General features: G+C 39.6%; 1 protein-coding gene across 1 annotated transcript in view; it reads right to left on the bottom strand.

Annotated features, from left to right (window-relative positions):
• ANKRD55 (ankyrin repeat domain 55) overlaps positions 1-16,263 on the bottom strand; it is a 131,717-nt gene that overhangs the window by 70,073 nt on the left and 45,381 nt on the right. The window contains exons 3-4 of the mRNA XM_007972902.3: positions 9,036-9,166; positions 3,447-3,556 (exon numbers count right to left, since the gene is read on the bottom strand). Of these exons, the coding sequence (XP_007971093.3) occupies positions 3,447-3,556; positions 9,036-9,166 (241 nt within the window). The remainder of the gene's footprint in view (positions 1-3,446; positions 3,557-9,035; positions 9,167-16,263) is intronic.

Below are 16,263 nucleotides of genomic sequence, written 5' to 3'. Positions count from 1 at the left end.
CACGTCTATGATATATGGTAGAGCCTATTGCTTGTAGGCCACAAATATGCACAGCATGTGACTGTACTAAACACTGTAGGCAATTGCAACACAGTGTAAGTATTTACATATGTAAACATAGAAGAGGTACAGTAAAAATATGATATAATTATCTTATGGGACTGTCATCACACATGCGGTCTGCCACTAACTGAAATGTCATTATGCAGCGTGTAACTGTATTTGATTTGCTGTATGGGTTGTTAGGACTTAACCCAATTCATCTTTGGAGAGCATTTACTAGAAATAACAATTTTGGTTTTGGAATAGTCAATCTTAACTTTGGGGGATTATTAGTTAAAGCAGCTAGCATTGCCATAACTAATGCAGAATTTTATCTTTCAGAATCAGTGAAGGGCTTTTTAGGACAATATAAGTAACTACTCATCTGCACACAGAAGGATGTTTATTTTTCTTATTTCAACTCATCCAAGGGTGGTGGCTGGGCCATTGAGTACAGTTTCAAGAGAGGGGAAGCCACGACTGTCTGCTCTCTATACATTAAGTTATAGCAACTTAATGTAGATCCTCAAGAGTAGAGGAATACTGGAAAGCATAATAAGAAATAGAAATACAAGTCCACAAAGAGGAAGTACACTTGGGTTGATTTTCAATTTATTATTTCAGTGATTTCAGAGGATGAACCTAATCAACTGATCCAAGTGACATTGAATGTAATTTTGACTGACAAGGCTTAGTTTATCCCTCAGGTGCAATGTGTTAAGAGCAGAGACAGCGAGCTTTTCACCAAAATCCTTGTCCCCCTTTCCTGGATTGGAGGCATTGTTGGGAGGTGGATTCCTGGCTAGAAACTATATTCCCCAGAGCACCTTATAACCAGATGTGGTCGAATGACTAGTCCTTATTCATGGAATATGAGCAGAAGTGAATTGTGTCATTTGCAGGCTGAGGTTTTAAAGAACTGAGTGTGGCTTCTTTATAGGGTAGTCCCTGCTTAATCTGCGGTTTCGCTTTCCATTATTTCAGTTACCCACAGTTCACTGTGGTTCAAAAACATTCAATGAAAAATTCCAGAAATAAACAATTCATGTTTTAAATTGTGTGGCATTCTGAATAGAAAGATGAAATCTGCTGCTAACTACACTCTGCTCTCATTAGTCACTTAGGAGCCACCTCGGTTAACGGATCGCCTGTCGCTGTATCGCAGCACTGTGTTCACGTTACTCTTATTTTACTCAGCAGTGGCCCCAAAGTGCAAGAGTAGTGATACTGGAATATTGTTATAATTGTTCTATTTTATTGTTATTGTTGTTAATCTCTTACTGTGCCTAATTTATACGTTAAATTTTATAGGTATGTATGTATAGGAAAAAACATAGCATATATAGACTTTGGTACTATCTGAGGTTTCAGACATCCATGTGGGTCTTGGAACGTATCCCCTCCAGGGTGAGGGAGGACTACTGTGCTCCTCTTTCCCCGTCTGCAGGCTGAATGAAGGACATTCTGAGCTCTTAGGGGATGAAGGTGCTATAGAATGGAAGAAGCTTGGGTCCCTGAATCGCTATGTGGCAGCGAGCCACCCACCACCCCCCTACATTGGAGGGTTACATGTCTGATAAAATTTTTCTTTTTTTTTTCTTTGAGATGAAGACTCACTTTGTCGCCCAGCGTGGAGTGGAGTGGTACGAACCCAGCTCACTGCAACATCTGCCTCCTGGGTTCAAGCGATTATCCTGCTTCAGCCTCCCGAGTAGCTGGGATTACAGGCACTCACCACCACATCTGGCTAATTTTTGTATTTTTAGTACAGATGGGGTTTTGCCATGCTGGCCAGGCTGGTCTCGAACTCCTCACCTCAGGTGATCCACCTGCCTTGGCCTCCCAAAGTGCTGGGATTACAGGCGTAAGCCATGGCACCCAGCCAGAAATAATTTTTACTGTGTTAAAACACTGAAGCTTTGGATTTTATGTGTTACAACAGCTATAATTACTGTAACTTAAATGGGCTTTTTAAATCTTCCAGAATCAGCTAATAGGTTTTGAAATGACCACTCTGAGTGAGGCAAGTAAATGAAATTATGTGTAGTAAATTAAGACAGAAGAAACAGAAAAGGTACCTTTTAAACTTATTTTCTAAATACCACTCTTGGGAAAACAATATGATTTTGTGACTAAGTATTTTTGTGGGGTCATTCTTTTTTTTTTTTTTTTTCCTACTTCATCAAGAGGGAGTCATACCCTCATGATGTCTATTGATTGTTAACTGTCTGGGTTTGCTGTTTCTTCTCTAAACATCCTTGTTTTGTTGGGCTTTGGGTAAATCTTAGTTTTCTGTTATTTCTGGACATAGTCCAATATAATAAGAGTCAAGTCTTGGGAATAGTCCTGGAATTTCCCAAGACCTTTTATTTTACTGTAAAAGAGATTGAAGTAAAGAAATCTTGTTATTCCTCAGCCTGGAAGATTATGGCCTTGGGCTTCTCAACCCAGACAGAGCTTCAGGTTTTAGTTCTGGACACAGAGTTGAGAGGGTGAAGCATATAGAATACACTCCTTGTGCTGCTGGCCTATGACCTAGACTTGGAAATGCTCAATTCCTGTCAGAGGCATGTTCTGCAGAGCAGAAAATGTCTACCATGTTACTGATTCCATAGTAGAAATTCTGTTAGCAGCTGCTCTGAGGGGCTTTCTAAAGAATGGGAACTGAGGCCATGTAGACACAGAAGAATGGAGAAGCTACCCTTGGTATGGACAAAACCTTTTCCTTACAAAAAGGTGGCCTTCTTGATTGTCCAATGTACTTGAGTGTATTTTTTCACAGGGCTTCTAGGTGCACACACTTCTGGTTTCCTTCTAACCCCCGGTCTCCCTGCTGCTGGCTCCTTTGCCTCCTCCCAGCTCCTAAAGGCTGGCATTGTCCTGGGTTTAGACATTAACCTTTCTGCCCAGTCACTGCTCTTTTGCCCTATTTAATTTTCTTCATAGCCCTCGTCACTATTAATGATCTTATTTATTTGTTAACTGGTATGCTTAAGAGCTTCACTAGAATATAAGCTCTGTGACACAGAGACTCTGTTTTATTTACTGTGGAACTTCAAAGGACTAGAACGGTCTTTGGTCCATAATATGTGCTCAAAAAATAGTTGCTGAATGCATAATTGACTTACTGATTAATGGAATGAATGAATATATGAATTCTGATGATGACAAACAGCATATCTTCTTAAAGATTAGGAGACAAAACTTTTACTGAAGTAGGAGGAGACAGTTTGAGATTATTCTAGAATATTTTGTTGTGGTCCTATCTGCTGCAACTTTAAAAAAAAAAAAAAAAAGATGGTTTTCTTTTTCTTTTTATCAGCCACAGAGGGATGGATTAGATGACCTTCTCATAGAAGTTGAGTCGCTCCCAACTTGAGCATCATGTAAACCTGGCCACTTACCTCACATCGGGCTCAGCAGTGGCAGCATGCAGTGGCAGGCGGCCATTTTTATCTGGGATATTGTGCTTGGCACCATTTCTGAGTAGACTCACACAGCCTTCAAGCCAGCCCTGAAATACAAGAGCAACCACATCATTATATAACAGAAGCTCACGTAACATGGTCCAACAAATTTTCTCTAGATTTTTTCCCCCCTTCTCTGGTTTGGCTAAACATGTATTTTATTTGACTTGAAGTGGTTAAGAACCACAACTCCATCTTAGATGCCTCAACAGAGGACCGAAGGTGTTGAGGTACAGATTCCCAGGTTTATGGCAGGACCTTTCCCCTTTAGATGCAGACTGACCTTAGAATCTCTCCATCTCCCCCTCCCCATTTCTAGGGCCACTTACTGGTATTATACATATAAGCTCAGACTGCATGATAAATGGGCCTTGGTCCTCTATTGCAAGCTCCTTTTCTAGTAACCACAAGGACAGCACCTTGCCTATTCAAGTCAGTCCCCCTCCCAGTGCCTAGAAGTCTAACCTGAGCTCTACTGCAATGGCTGGGACCCTGCCACCTTGTTGACTGATCTTTCTGATGTTGAAAGCTTGAATCCCTAAATATAAGGCATCACCAGCACCTTCCAAAGGTTTCCCATTGCTATGTTTTATCCACCTGTAAATTCCCCGAGAACTTTATGTGAACTGCTGAAACCTGCTGTATACAATTGTCTAGATTGAGATCTGATATGGCCACATCTCATGCTTGTTACATCCTCGGTCAACACTTACTGCTGGGTCATCTTCTCATTGTCTCTCCCATTTCAAAGGGCAGGTATAATTCCAGGCTAGCCCTCCCTCCCATGCTACTTTAACTGACCCATACCTATTGATAACCAAGTTTGGCTTGTTTGCTAAAGAGTATGTCTTCTACATTCATCCAGAATGGCTTGGGTTACTTGCCCAATTATAAGTAGACTTAAAAACAGATGAAATTATTATTATGAAGAATAATAGGATAACCCTCTATTTTGTTCAGAAGCAGGCTTCCCATCATCCTACATTCATGTCTAGGCAAACCTCAAAATTATCCAGTAAAATGAGAAAGATGACTGAAGATTTTTCCTCCTTACATTGAAAGCAATAAAAATCAAAATGTTGGCCGGGCGCGGTGGCTCACGTCTGTAATCCCAGCACTTTGGGAGGCCGAGGCAGGTGGATCACAAGATCAGGAGATCGAGACCATCCTGGCTAACACAGTGAAACCCCATCTTTACTAAAAATATAAAAAATTATCTGGGCGTGGTGGCGGGTGCCTATAGTCCCAGCTACTCGGGAGGCTGAGGCAGGAGAATGGCGTGAACCTGGGAGGTTGAGGTTGCAGTAAGCTGATGTCGCGCCACTGCACTCCAACCTGGGCAACAGAGCGAGACTCCGTCTCAAAAAAAAAAAATCAACATGTTAATAAATGCATGGAGAAGAAGGAAGATAATGATAAGAAAATAACCTTTTGGTTTTGAAGTCTGGAAGGAAAATTAACAAAAATGCATCAAAACTCAGAGTATGAATATTGAATATGATTTTGTAGAATTGACCATTAATATCTAAGTCTTAAGTAGAAGCAAGTATTTTTCTGGCATTTCCAGTCTTGAGTCATGGCTTACTGATGCATTAAATCTGTTTTTAGTTGTTAATGTCTAAATCATCAAGTTCTCAGATTAAAAGGAGAAATCAGACCCAGAGACCCAAAAGACAGGCATGCTGGGCAAATTTGAGAGTTGCCAAAGATTTACAGTTTTTGAAAAGCAGATCTTTTGGTGGGGGAAAGTTTGAAACACTTTTAAAAATCATATTGCAACATTTCCTGGAACTCTGTGTGTGTCAATGGTTTTCTGATTTTTTTTTTTTTCCTGAAGATGAAAAGAAGAAAAACCATTGAATATACTATCTGAAACACTTGGTCAGTCACTATTAAGAACCAACAAATGAGTTTTATACTGACTATGTGCTGGCTGATTCTCCCAGTGTTTATTCTTCAGCTGTGATGGGCATTTTTTTTTTTTTAAATTAAGTGTTACAAATGAAGGAGAAAGCACAAAGAGATACAGTGATTTGCCTAACCAGTGTTGCACACCTGTGAAATTTGATCATTTGAATTGGGTCCTTCTTGTTGTATCCAACTACTAAGCCAGAGTTGAGAAGTCAGGGGAAAAAGCAGGCCAGGCACGTAACATTGCCCCAAAATGCAGTTATCTGCAAGCCTGGCTGCTGAAACTGCCTGTAGTAACTAGTTGTATCTAATGGCTTCCGAAAAACCTGCTGCAACAAAAAGAAGAATTTTACCCACCATGGTCACTCACCATTCAGAGCTTGCCAGCTCCCCAAAACTCGACTAATGCCAATGAACTTTCTAGAAAAACAGTATGTAACACTTCTCCTTCTAATAAAGCCTACAACTTCCTCTTCATTCTTTGGACATACTGAGGACCACCTGGTGTGTGTGTATGCCCTGAATTGCAATTCTTTTTTCCTTGTTTTTTGAGACAGTGTCTCACTCTGTCACCCAGGCTGGAGTACAGTGGCACGATCTCAATTCGCTGCAGCCTCCGCCTCCTGGGTTCAAGTGATTCTCCTGCCTCAGCTTCCCAAGTAGCTGGGACTACAGGCATGCACCACCACCCCTGGCTATGTTTTGTATTTTTAGTAGAGACAGGGTTTCACCATGTTGCCCAGGCTGGTCTAGAACTCCTGACCTCAGGTGATCCATCTGCCTCAGCCTCCCAAAGTGCTGGGATTAACGGCATGAGCCATCATGCCCGGCCGCAATTCTTATATATCAAATAATATGTTAAATGTAGAGATTCATCTCTCTCTCTCTATTTTTATATATAAAAATATATATATTTATTTATATATATTTATATATTATATATAATATTTTATATTATATATAAAATAAAATATTTATTTATTTATTTATTTTTTTTTTTTCTTTTTTCTTTTTTTTTGAGACGGAGTTTCACTCTTATTGCCCAGGCTAGAGTGCAATGGCGCCAACCTCCGCCTCCTGGGTTCAGGCGATTCTCCTGCCTCAGTCTCTCGAGTACCTGGAATTACAGGCATGCACCACCATGCTCGGCTAATTTTGTATTTTTAGTAGAGATGGAGTTTCTCCATGCTCGTCAGGCTGGTCTTGAACTCCCGACCTCAGGTGATCCTCCAGCCTCCTGGCCTCCCAAAGTGGTGGGATTACAGGTGTGAGCCACCGTGCCTAGCCTCAACTCTACATATTTTATTTGAGTTTGACACATCTGTAGTAAGTTTTTCTGTACACTAAGTTCAGAGTTGTGGCACAGACTTAACTTCTAAGTGTCCCATTTGGGAAGTTTTTCTTTAATTCTTGAATTTGAACATTGCCAGGAGGGAGGGATGAGCTTCACAGTGCAGTCCCCAGGACAACCGCTTCCCGTGAGCCTCAGCAGAATGATGGAGGGTCCTGCCTTGGGGAGCCACACAGAGATGAGGGCAGAGTTTAAAAGGTGGCACCACATGGTGTCCTGCTGGCAGACTCTCCTCATGCAGCCCCTTAGAATATATTCCTAGAAAGAGTTGTCTGCAAAGGTGTCAACTCTCTAGGCTCCGAGGGTATCCATCGTTATTCACCGTGATTTAGAGGAGTACTTCTTCCCAGCCCCCTGCATAGCTCTCTAGTCAAAGAAACGTAAAATTCTGAATTTTTGAACTTTGAAAGGGGGACAGTTTACTTTCACTACATTCTATGTGCTAGTGGCCGTCAACTTTAGAAACCCCTTCTATCCCCTTCCTCCACCCCCTTATCCCAGTTTTCTCTTTTCTTCAGCTCAGACACTGGAAAAGTCCACAGCAAGAGCAGTTCTTAAGGCATGTGCTAGAAGGGAGGGGGCTAGGAGGACAGCCATATGTCTGTCTGAGATGTGGGACTTTGGCTAATATGCACAGACCAGTGGCTTTTAAACTTGATGGGCAAGTTTTTAAAAATTGCCTGGGAGGCTGAGATGGGCAGATCATGAGGTCAAGAGATCGAGACCATCCTGGCCCACATGGTGAAACCCTGTTTCTACTAAAAATACAAAAATTAGCTGGGTGTGATGGTGCATGCCTGTAGTCTCAGCTACTCGGGAGGCTAAGGCAGGAGAATCGCTTGAACCTGGGAGGTGGAGGCTGCAGTGAGCTGAGATCGCACCACACGCCACTGCACTCCAGGCTGGTGACAGAGTAAGACACTCTCTCAAAAAAAAAAAAAAAAAAAAAAAAGAAAAGAAAAAAAATTCCCAAGGAGGTTTGTTTAACATGCAGACTCCCCCAACACCAACTACCCTAGTCCTGCTCCCAGAGTATCTGACTCAGGAGGTCTAGGGTATACCCCTGGTACCTGCATTCGACACTAATGTGAATAAGTTCTGATAACCCTCTACCATCGGACCAGCCTGGCACTTGCATTTGAAACAAGCACCGCAAGGGATATTTACACAAAAGATCTGTGGACCTTAGTTTGAAAATTTCTTCCCAGATTTGCATATGAGTTCTAGAGAGAGGGCACAAATAGAAAATGAAAAAGTAGGCTTTAAAGGAAATCTCTATAAGACTTGGGCAATACTTCATTGCAATCTATGCCAGCTCATGGCAGAAGGGGGTGGTGTTTGGGAAAGGGAAGTGATTTAATTCAGCAGGACACCTTCTGTGGGGCTGGTCCAGAGTGAATTCACCATCATCAGTGGGCAGCAATAGCAAATGCAAGCTATAGCAAATGCAAGAAGCTGCATTGGCAGCAATGGTGGTCACAGTGAAGATTTCTGGGTGCCTCTTTGGAGAGGAAGAAAAAGGATGACCTCCATGTGGTGGTTAGGAGTTGTTTGACATGGGCTCAAGGCACCCCTAGGACCTCCCAAAAGGATTGCAGGAAGAGTTTGAGACGAGAGGGTCTTGAGAATTTTCAGTAAGGCTTAACCAAGCTTGCTCTAATGTTGGGAAATGCTGAGCCGAATTCTCTACTGGTGAGGACTAGTATTTCGACACAGTTGTTAAATTGAACCCTGGTTGTGGGCTGAGTCCTCTGCTTGACGTTGTCCCTTTAAGAGCCTGCTATGTCTCCCCTGTTCTCTACCGTCTAGTCCCTCCTACCACCTGCCCCAGTTCTCATTGTTCTCCACATTCCTCAGCCTCAAGCTTCTACTCGACCAATCCCACCCCACAGATGTTAACCGGATCTTCACAGCGTTCCCACCCTGTTGGGGTTATTTAGGGAAATTGTTCTTAGAAGCACCAAGTGTGTCCAGAAATATCCTGAGAGAAATTCTGATGCTGTTAAGATAGAAAAGAATGTTTCCCTAATGGCCATATCACCTCTATCTTAGAGGATTGTTAGGAAGATCCAAAATGGCCCAAATTCATGAAACCAACTCTAAGTGGGGATATAAATGTTGAAGATGATTGGAGTAAAGCTTCAAGTTCTAGCTCCTTTAGCCAGCTTCATAGATCCAAGAATGCTCCTCTGCAACTGGGACCCCATAATGACACCCTTAGCCTACCCTGCTCCTTAGACCCTGTGACAGACACAAATCAGTACCAGGTAGGTGGCCAGGCATAAACTTGTGCGGCCATAAGCATCCTGCATGTTAATATTCGCTCCCATCTTCAACAGCAGCTTCACTGTGTCCACTTGACGTCCAGAAACCGCATGCATCAAGGGCGTGCATCCTGGAATGAGACATTTCAACAGCCTTTAAACATGTTTGACCCATGAAACTGATGATCAAGCTTTATTGGCCTGTTCATTTATTTTGCTGTTTGCAATACAAACCCAGCTGTTTGTATGAGACTGAAGGGAGATAAAGCTGATTGTTGCTACATCTCTATAAACTATGTATTTTTTTTTTACTGGCTCTTTACAATCTTTTGCAATTTTGCAATAATTGGCTGAGTAAAACATTTTGGGTAGATGATAAAAATTGCTTATGACTGTGTCAGGGATCAGCATAGTTTAAGACATAACAGATTTATCCTGACTTAGCTTGAACAATGTAGCATCTGGGAGTGCTTTTGGAAAGTCGCTCTATCTGAGGCACACTTTCATTGGAGGTGGCGGGTGCTAAGGGACAGCAACAGTGCCCAGCCTTGGATTGCACAAATTCTTGTTGAAAAAGTGGCCATCTGTACTGAAATGCTTCTCTGTTTTCAGAATCAATATAGGCCAAGGCATTTAGTTTTTTATGTGTTTTCTTCCTGAATAAAAATAGAGATGAAATTACACATTCTGATGAACTTTGCAGGGCTGTTGGAACAAGCCAGCCTCATGAGGCAGGATCCAGGTGCTTCTCATTCCTTCAGGTGAAGAAATCAAACCTCAGATTCACCCCTTGCCCAGCTGAGACTTGTGTAGATGTCTTTGGATTGGAGATTATGATTCTTCTCCAGATGAACTGCAGGCTATGACCCTGAGAAATCCCCGAGAAAGGGTAAATCCCAAGATTTCTGTTTTCACTGAAAGAGCACCGAGTTCAGAGTTGTGGCTGAGTCTTAACTTCTAAGTGTCCCTTTTGCCAAAGTTTTCTTTAATATTTGAATTTGAACATTGCCAGGAGGGAGTGATGAGCTTTGCAGTGCAGTCCCTAGGACACCAGAAATTGAGCTGTGGTCGGCAACTCAATTTCTCTCCAATTTTTTTCCTTCTAAAACTCTTTCAGTCATCTGCACTGGGAAAAAGCAGCAATGAAGTGCTATGTCTTAAAATAGTTGCAAAATTTCCTTCCTTTCCCTTCCTCCCTTCCTTTCTTCCTGTCAACAAGTGGTAATTATAACTATTGAGAGAAAAAAAGGACATGCTGCAAAAGGCAATTATTGAAGCAATCTGTGAATCTGAAATAGTAAGTAAAGCTAAAGAATCCCTAGATAGGCCAGGTGTGGTCATGCCTGTAATCCCAGCACTTTGGGTAGGCCGAGGTGGGCAGATCTCTTGAGGCCAGGAGTTTGAGAACAGCTTGACCAACATGGTGAAACCCCGTCTCCACTAAAAATACAAAAAAAAAAAAAAAAAAAATTAGCTGGGCATGGTGGTACGCACCTGTGATCCTAGCTACTCAGGAGGCTGAGGCAGGAGAATCACTTTGACCCGGGAGGTGGAGGTTGCAGTGAGCCGAGATTGTGCCATTGCACTCCAGCATGGGTGACAGAGAGAGACTCCATCTCACAAAAACAAAAACAAAAACAAGAAAAGAATCCCTAGATACTCTTTTCATAAAATTACATGCTATGTCTAGCTAATTTACATCTATCTTGAGAGCCTAGCTTACATATAAATTTCTTCAGGGAACACCTTCTTGACCCTCCATTGTGAACTGGATGTCCATGTTATAATTTTTCATCATCCTTCATTTTTCTCTAGTAACGCTTTTAATATTTTATAATCATGTATTGATTGAGCATAATCATGTGTTTAAAATTTGTCCCTTCTAAGCTATAAATTCGAAGTGGAAGGAACCACATCTCTCATGCTCATCATTGAATCCTCAGTACCAACCACTGTATCTGGTACCGGGAAGATATTAAACAGCAATTCTGAAATGCATAACCAAATGATTACTGAACTAATTTTTTTTTTTTTTGAGACACCATCTTGCTCTGTTGCCCAGGCTGGAGTGCAGTGGTGTGATCATGGCTCCCTGAAGCCTTGACCTTCCAGGCTCAAGCAATCCTTCCACGTCAATGTCCCAAAGTGCAGGGATTATGGGCATGAGCCACTGCATCTGGCCCAAATATTTCTTAAGTTTAAAATAATTTTCCTGACGTGTCTCTAACTGAGGTTTAGGGAGGAATGACAGATTTATCTCCAAATTGGGTTCCAAAATTTATTTTAAGTTGGTACATTTGTCCTTGTAGAAAATAGAAGGAAAAAACCCTCAAAATAAAACAAATAAGAGAGTACAGCATTGTTCCTGTATATAAAATTCATATATAAAAGAAAAGGTCTTCCTTAAACAAAAGCAATGGGAAAAGTAACAAAAAACAATAGCAACAACAACAAAAATAAGGTACTTAGGAATAAATCTAACTGAAGAAGAGCAAGACTTATGTGGATAAAAAGTATGAAACTTATCGGGTGACATAACAGAAGAACTAAACATAGGAAGATATACTATGTTTATGACGGAGAAGACTCAATATAATAGAGCCATCAATTTCCTGAAAATGAATCTATACATTCATTGCAAGTCTAATAAAAACTCAACAAAGCTATTGTGAAACTTGAAAAAAATCCTAAAATTTATTTGGAAGTTTAAAGTACCAAAAAAAATTTCAAGACAATTTTACAGTAGAACTAAAGAGGATTATTGCTTTTTGAACCAACAAGATTATAAAACCACGGTAATTAAAACAATAAACATGTCAACAGAACAGAGGAAAAAGTTCAGGAAATACTTAGACCTATCGAGGAGCTCAATATATGACCAAAGTGACATCACAAATCAGTAGGAAAAAAAAGGTATTCAATAAATGGTGCTGAGAAACTGGCTATACAAAAGGGATACATTAAAATCAGATCTAAAATTCACATCATACATAAATACTTTCCAAATATGAAAAGCAAAATTTAACAACTTATAAAATATATAGATGAATATATTTTATAACATTAAGACTAGTAAGGCCTTACTGAAGAAGACATGAAAACTGCAAACTATAAAGAAAACATTTTATTAAATTAAATTATATTCAAATTAAAATTTTCTGTATTACATAAGATCCCATAAATGAAATGAAAAGGCCAGCTACAGATTGGGAGGTTATTTTAATTCATAAAACCAAGAAAAAATTATGAGCTTAACTAAATAAATAACATCAATAATTGAATCAGAAAGAAATAAGCAATGTAGGAGCAATTTGAGAGACAGCAGACACAAGCCAATAAACATATGAAAGATTATAAATCTCTTGAATAATTAGAGAATACATATTTCTACATTTCTCAATGTCATTTCTCAATGACATTCATACGTATTGGATTACCAATTATAAAACATCTGAAATGCCAGGTGTTGTCAAGGATTTGGGGAACTCTTACATACTATTGGTTAAAGTATAAGTTGGGACAACCATTTTGGGGGACAAATGTGGCAACATTTCATAAAATTATAGGTGCTCATACCTTATAACCCTGTAATTCCACTTCCAAGTTTATTTCATAAAGAAACTTTCACAGTGATGAACAAAGAGATATACTCAAAGATGATAATGAAGAATTAAACAAGAAATGGCATAAATGAACATTAATAGAGAAATATGTAAATTATGTTAGATTTATGCAAAGAAGTGTCATAGAGCAATTAAAATGTCCAAGTTAAGTTAATGCAGATCCACTTGAATAAATCTTGAAGACATAATTTTGAGTGAAGAAAGCCAATTGCAAAGATATACACTATTATTTATGTAAATTTTATAAATCAAAATAACAATAGATTGCTATAAACCCAGGAAAAGTAGTCAAAGCAGAAAAACCGAAAAAGGAAAGATACACACCAGCTTCAGAATAGTGGTTAGTTATTTTAAAGGAATGAAGGGAAAAGGGGTGGAATCAGAAAAGGATAAAAAGGGCCTTCAACTGCTCTGTAACTTTTTTCCTTTAAAAAAAATCCAAGAAAAAAATTGCAAATTGTCAAAATTGTTAAATTCTGGGTGGTGGGTACATAGCAGTTTGACATGTTATTCTCTGTACTTTGTCTTCTGTTTGAAATATTTTATATTTGAAATAAAATACACAAAATAAAGGGTGGAGCAACTTGGTTAGGTAAGGTGTGCAAGAAGGTAGCCTCAGCATCTTGTGTCCTTAGACGATCCACTTTGCCATGTGGTAAAGTGTTCAAGAACTTTAAGACATCTGCACTATAAGATAACGAGCAGAAAGAGCACTAACCAAGGACACAGAATATTTGGGTTCCAGTTCCTAGCTATTTTACTAGCTATGAAACTTTGGTTGAGAAACTTAGCCACTTTGAGACTCATTGTCTTGTCCTGGGTGGTGCAAAGTAATTACAGTATGGTTATGAAATTCCAAAAGCAGTAATAATAGCTTGTATTTATTGAGTGTTTATTATGTATCAGGCATAACTCTGAATACTCTAGATGTATTAACCCAGCTAGTTTTGATTTTTGTACGGTCTTAGTCTGTTTTCTGTTGCTATAACTGAATACCCAAGACTAGGTAATTTATAAAGAGAAGAATTTTATTTCTTTCAATTCTGGAGGCTGGGATGTCCAAGGTTGAGGGACTGCATTCGGTGAGGGTCTTCTTAGTGGTCGGAACTCTCTGCCGAGTCCCGAGGTGGTACAGGGTATCACATGGCAAGGGGGCTCATGAGAGATCACCAAACTAGCTTTTATAATAGACCCACTCCCATGATTACTAACCCACTCCCACAATGACCCATGAGTGGATTAATCCCAATAATCTCCCACAGGTTCCACCTCTCAACACTACTGCATTGTGGATCAGGTTCCCAACACATGAAATTTGGGGGAACACATTCAAACTACAGCATGTAGCTTGAATGTAGTTGAAATTGGGTATACTGATTCCTTCCACTTTATTCCTTTTCAAAATTGTTTTAACTATCCTAGTTCCTTTGTATTTCTATACACATTTTAGCTAATCTTGTCTATATACACGAAAAATCTTGCTGGGGTTTGGTAGAAATTGTGATCTCCATCTTATGCCAAGATGTCTCTTCAGAATTTGCACTAAACCTGTAAACAAATTTGAAGAGAACTGCATGTTTAATACGTTGAGCCACAAACATGGTTATGCCTTTCCAATTATTAAGATCTTTGATTTATTTAATTAGCACTTCATAGTTTTCAACATACAAGTTCTGTACATATTTTGTTGTATTTACACCTAAATGTTTCTTTTTATTGAGTGATTTGAAATGGTATTATAGTTTAAATTTTTGATGTCTGCATGTTCATTGTTAGTATACAAAAATAAAATTTATGTTTGTATATTGATCTTGTACGCTGTGACCTTGCTGAACTCACTTAGTTGTAGGAGTATGTTGGTAGATTCCTTAGGATTTACTATGAAGACAATCAAATTGTGCAAAAAGTAACAGTTTCTTTTTTTCTTTCTCAAGATGTATGCTTTTGGCTGGGCCAGTAGCTTATGCCTGTAATCCCAGCACTTTGGGAGGCCAAGGTGGGCGGATCACCTGAGAGGTCAGGAGTTTGAGACGAGCCTGGGTAACATGGTGAAACCTGTCTGTACTAAAAACACAAAAATTAACTGGGCGCAGTGGCGGGCACCTGTAATCCCAGTTACTCGGGAGTCTGAGGCGGAATTGCTTGAACCCGGGAGGTGGAGGTTGCAGTGAGCAGAGATTGCACCACTGCACTTCAGTCTGGGTAACAGAGTGAGACTCTGTCAAAAAAATAAAAGATGTATGCTTCTTATTTCCTTTTCTTGCCCTTTTGCACTCATATTACACTATGCTGAATTGGAGTGGTGAGAGTGGACATTCACACCTTGTTCCAGGTCTTAGGGGCAAAGCACTCAAACTTTCACCATTAAGTAAAACCTTAGCTCTAGAGTTTTGTTGTTGTTGTTGTTGTTGTTGTAGATACTCTTCCTTATGTTGAAGAAGCTCTCCTCTATTCCTATTTTTCTGAGATTTTTATTATTAATATGTGTTAAATTTTGTCTAATGCTTTTTTTGTATTAATTGATATGAACATGTGATTTTTCTGCCTTAGTTGGTTAATTTGGTAGATTATATTGACTTTCAAATATTGAACCATTCTTACATCCCTAACATCCCTAAAACAAACCCTACTTGATCATGGTGTATGATTCTTTTTGTTTTTGTTTTGAGATGGAGTCTCGCTCTGTCACTTAGCTGGAGTGCAGTGGTGCAATTTCAGCTCCCTGCATCCTCCACCTCCCGGGTTCAAGCAATTCTCGTGCCTCAGCCTCCCCAGTAGCTAGGATTACAGGCACATGCCACCGTACCCGGCTAATTTTTGTATTTTTAGTAGAGACAGGGTTTCACCATGTTGGCCAAGCTGGTCTTGAAGTTCTGACCTCAAGTGATCTGCTTGCCTCGGCCTCCTAAAGTGTTAGGACTATAGGTGTGAGCCACCGTGTCCAGCCTATTTCTGTATATTACTGAATGCTATTTGCTAATATTTGGTTAAGGATTTTTATATCTACATTCATGAAGACGACTGGTGTACAGGCTTACTTTTTACATTGTCTTTGGTTTTGATAGTGAAGTTCATAAACATAACTGTTTATGTTTATGCTCATAAACATAACTGAAACGTGTTTTCTCATCTCTTTTTTTGGAAGAGATTATGTGGAATCGATGCTGGTTATTCTTTAAAAGTTTGTAGAAATCTGCCAAGTGAGGTGGCTCATATGTATAATCTTAGCACTTTGGGAGGCCGAGGTGGGAGGATCACAAATCTCTGATGAAATAATCTAGTCCTGAAGATATTTTTTTGGGGGGGGATTTTAAAATTATGAAGTCAATTTCCTAATTATAAGGCTCTTCAGATTATCTATTTCTTATTGTCTATTTCTTACTGTTCTGTTTTCAAGTTCGTTAACTCTTTCCTTTGCATCCTCATTCTGCTGCTGAGCTTATTCACTGAGTTTTAACATTGTGATGATTGTATTTTTGATTTTTAAAAATTCCCATTTGGTTTTTCCTTATGTCTTTTATTTCTTTGCTGAGACTTTCTATTTTTCTCTTTAGTTTTAAGCATGTTTTCAATTGCTCATTGAAGCATTTTTGTCACGGTTATTT

The sequence above is a fragment of the Chlorocebus sabaeus genome, chromosome 4, assembly GCF_047675955.1.
Source record: "Chlorocebus sabaeus isolate Y175 chromosome 4, mChlSab1.0.hap1, whole genome shotgun sequence".
NCBI classification, from domain to species: Eukaryota; Metazoa; Chordata; class Mammalia; order Primates; family Cercopithecidae; genus Chlorocebus; species Chlorocebus sabaeus.
This window is presented reverse-complemented; position numbering and strand designations above follow the sequence as displayed.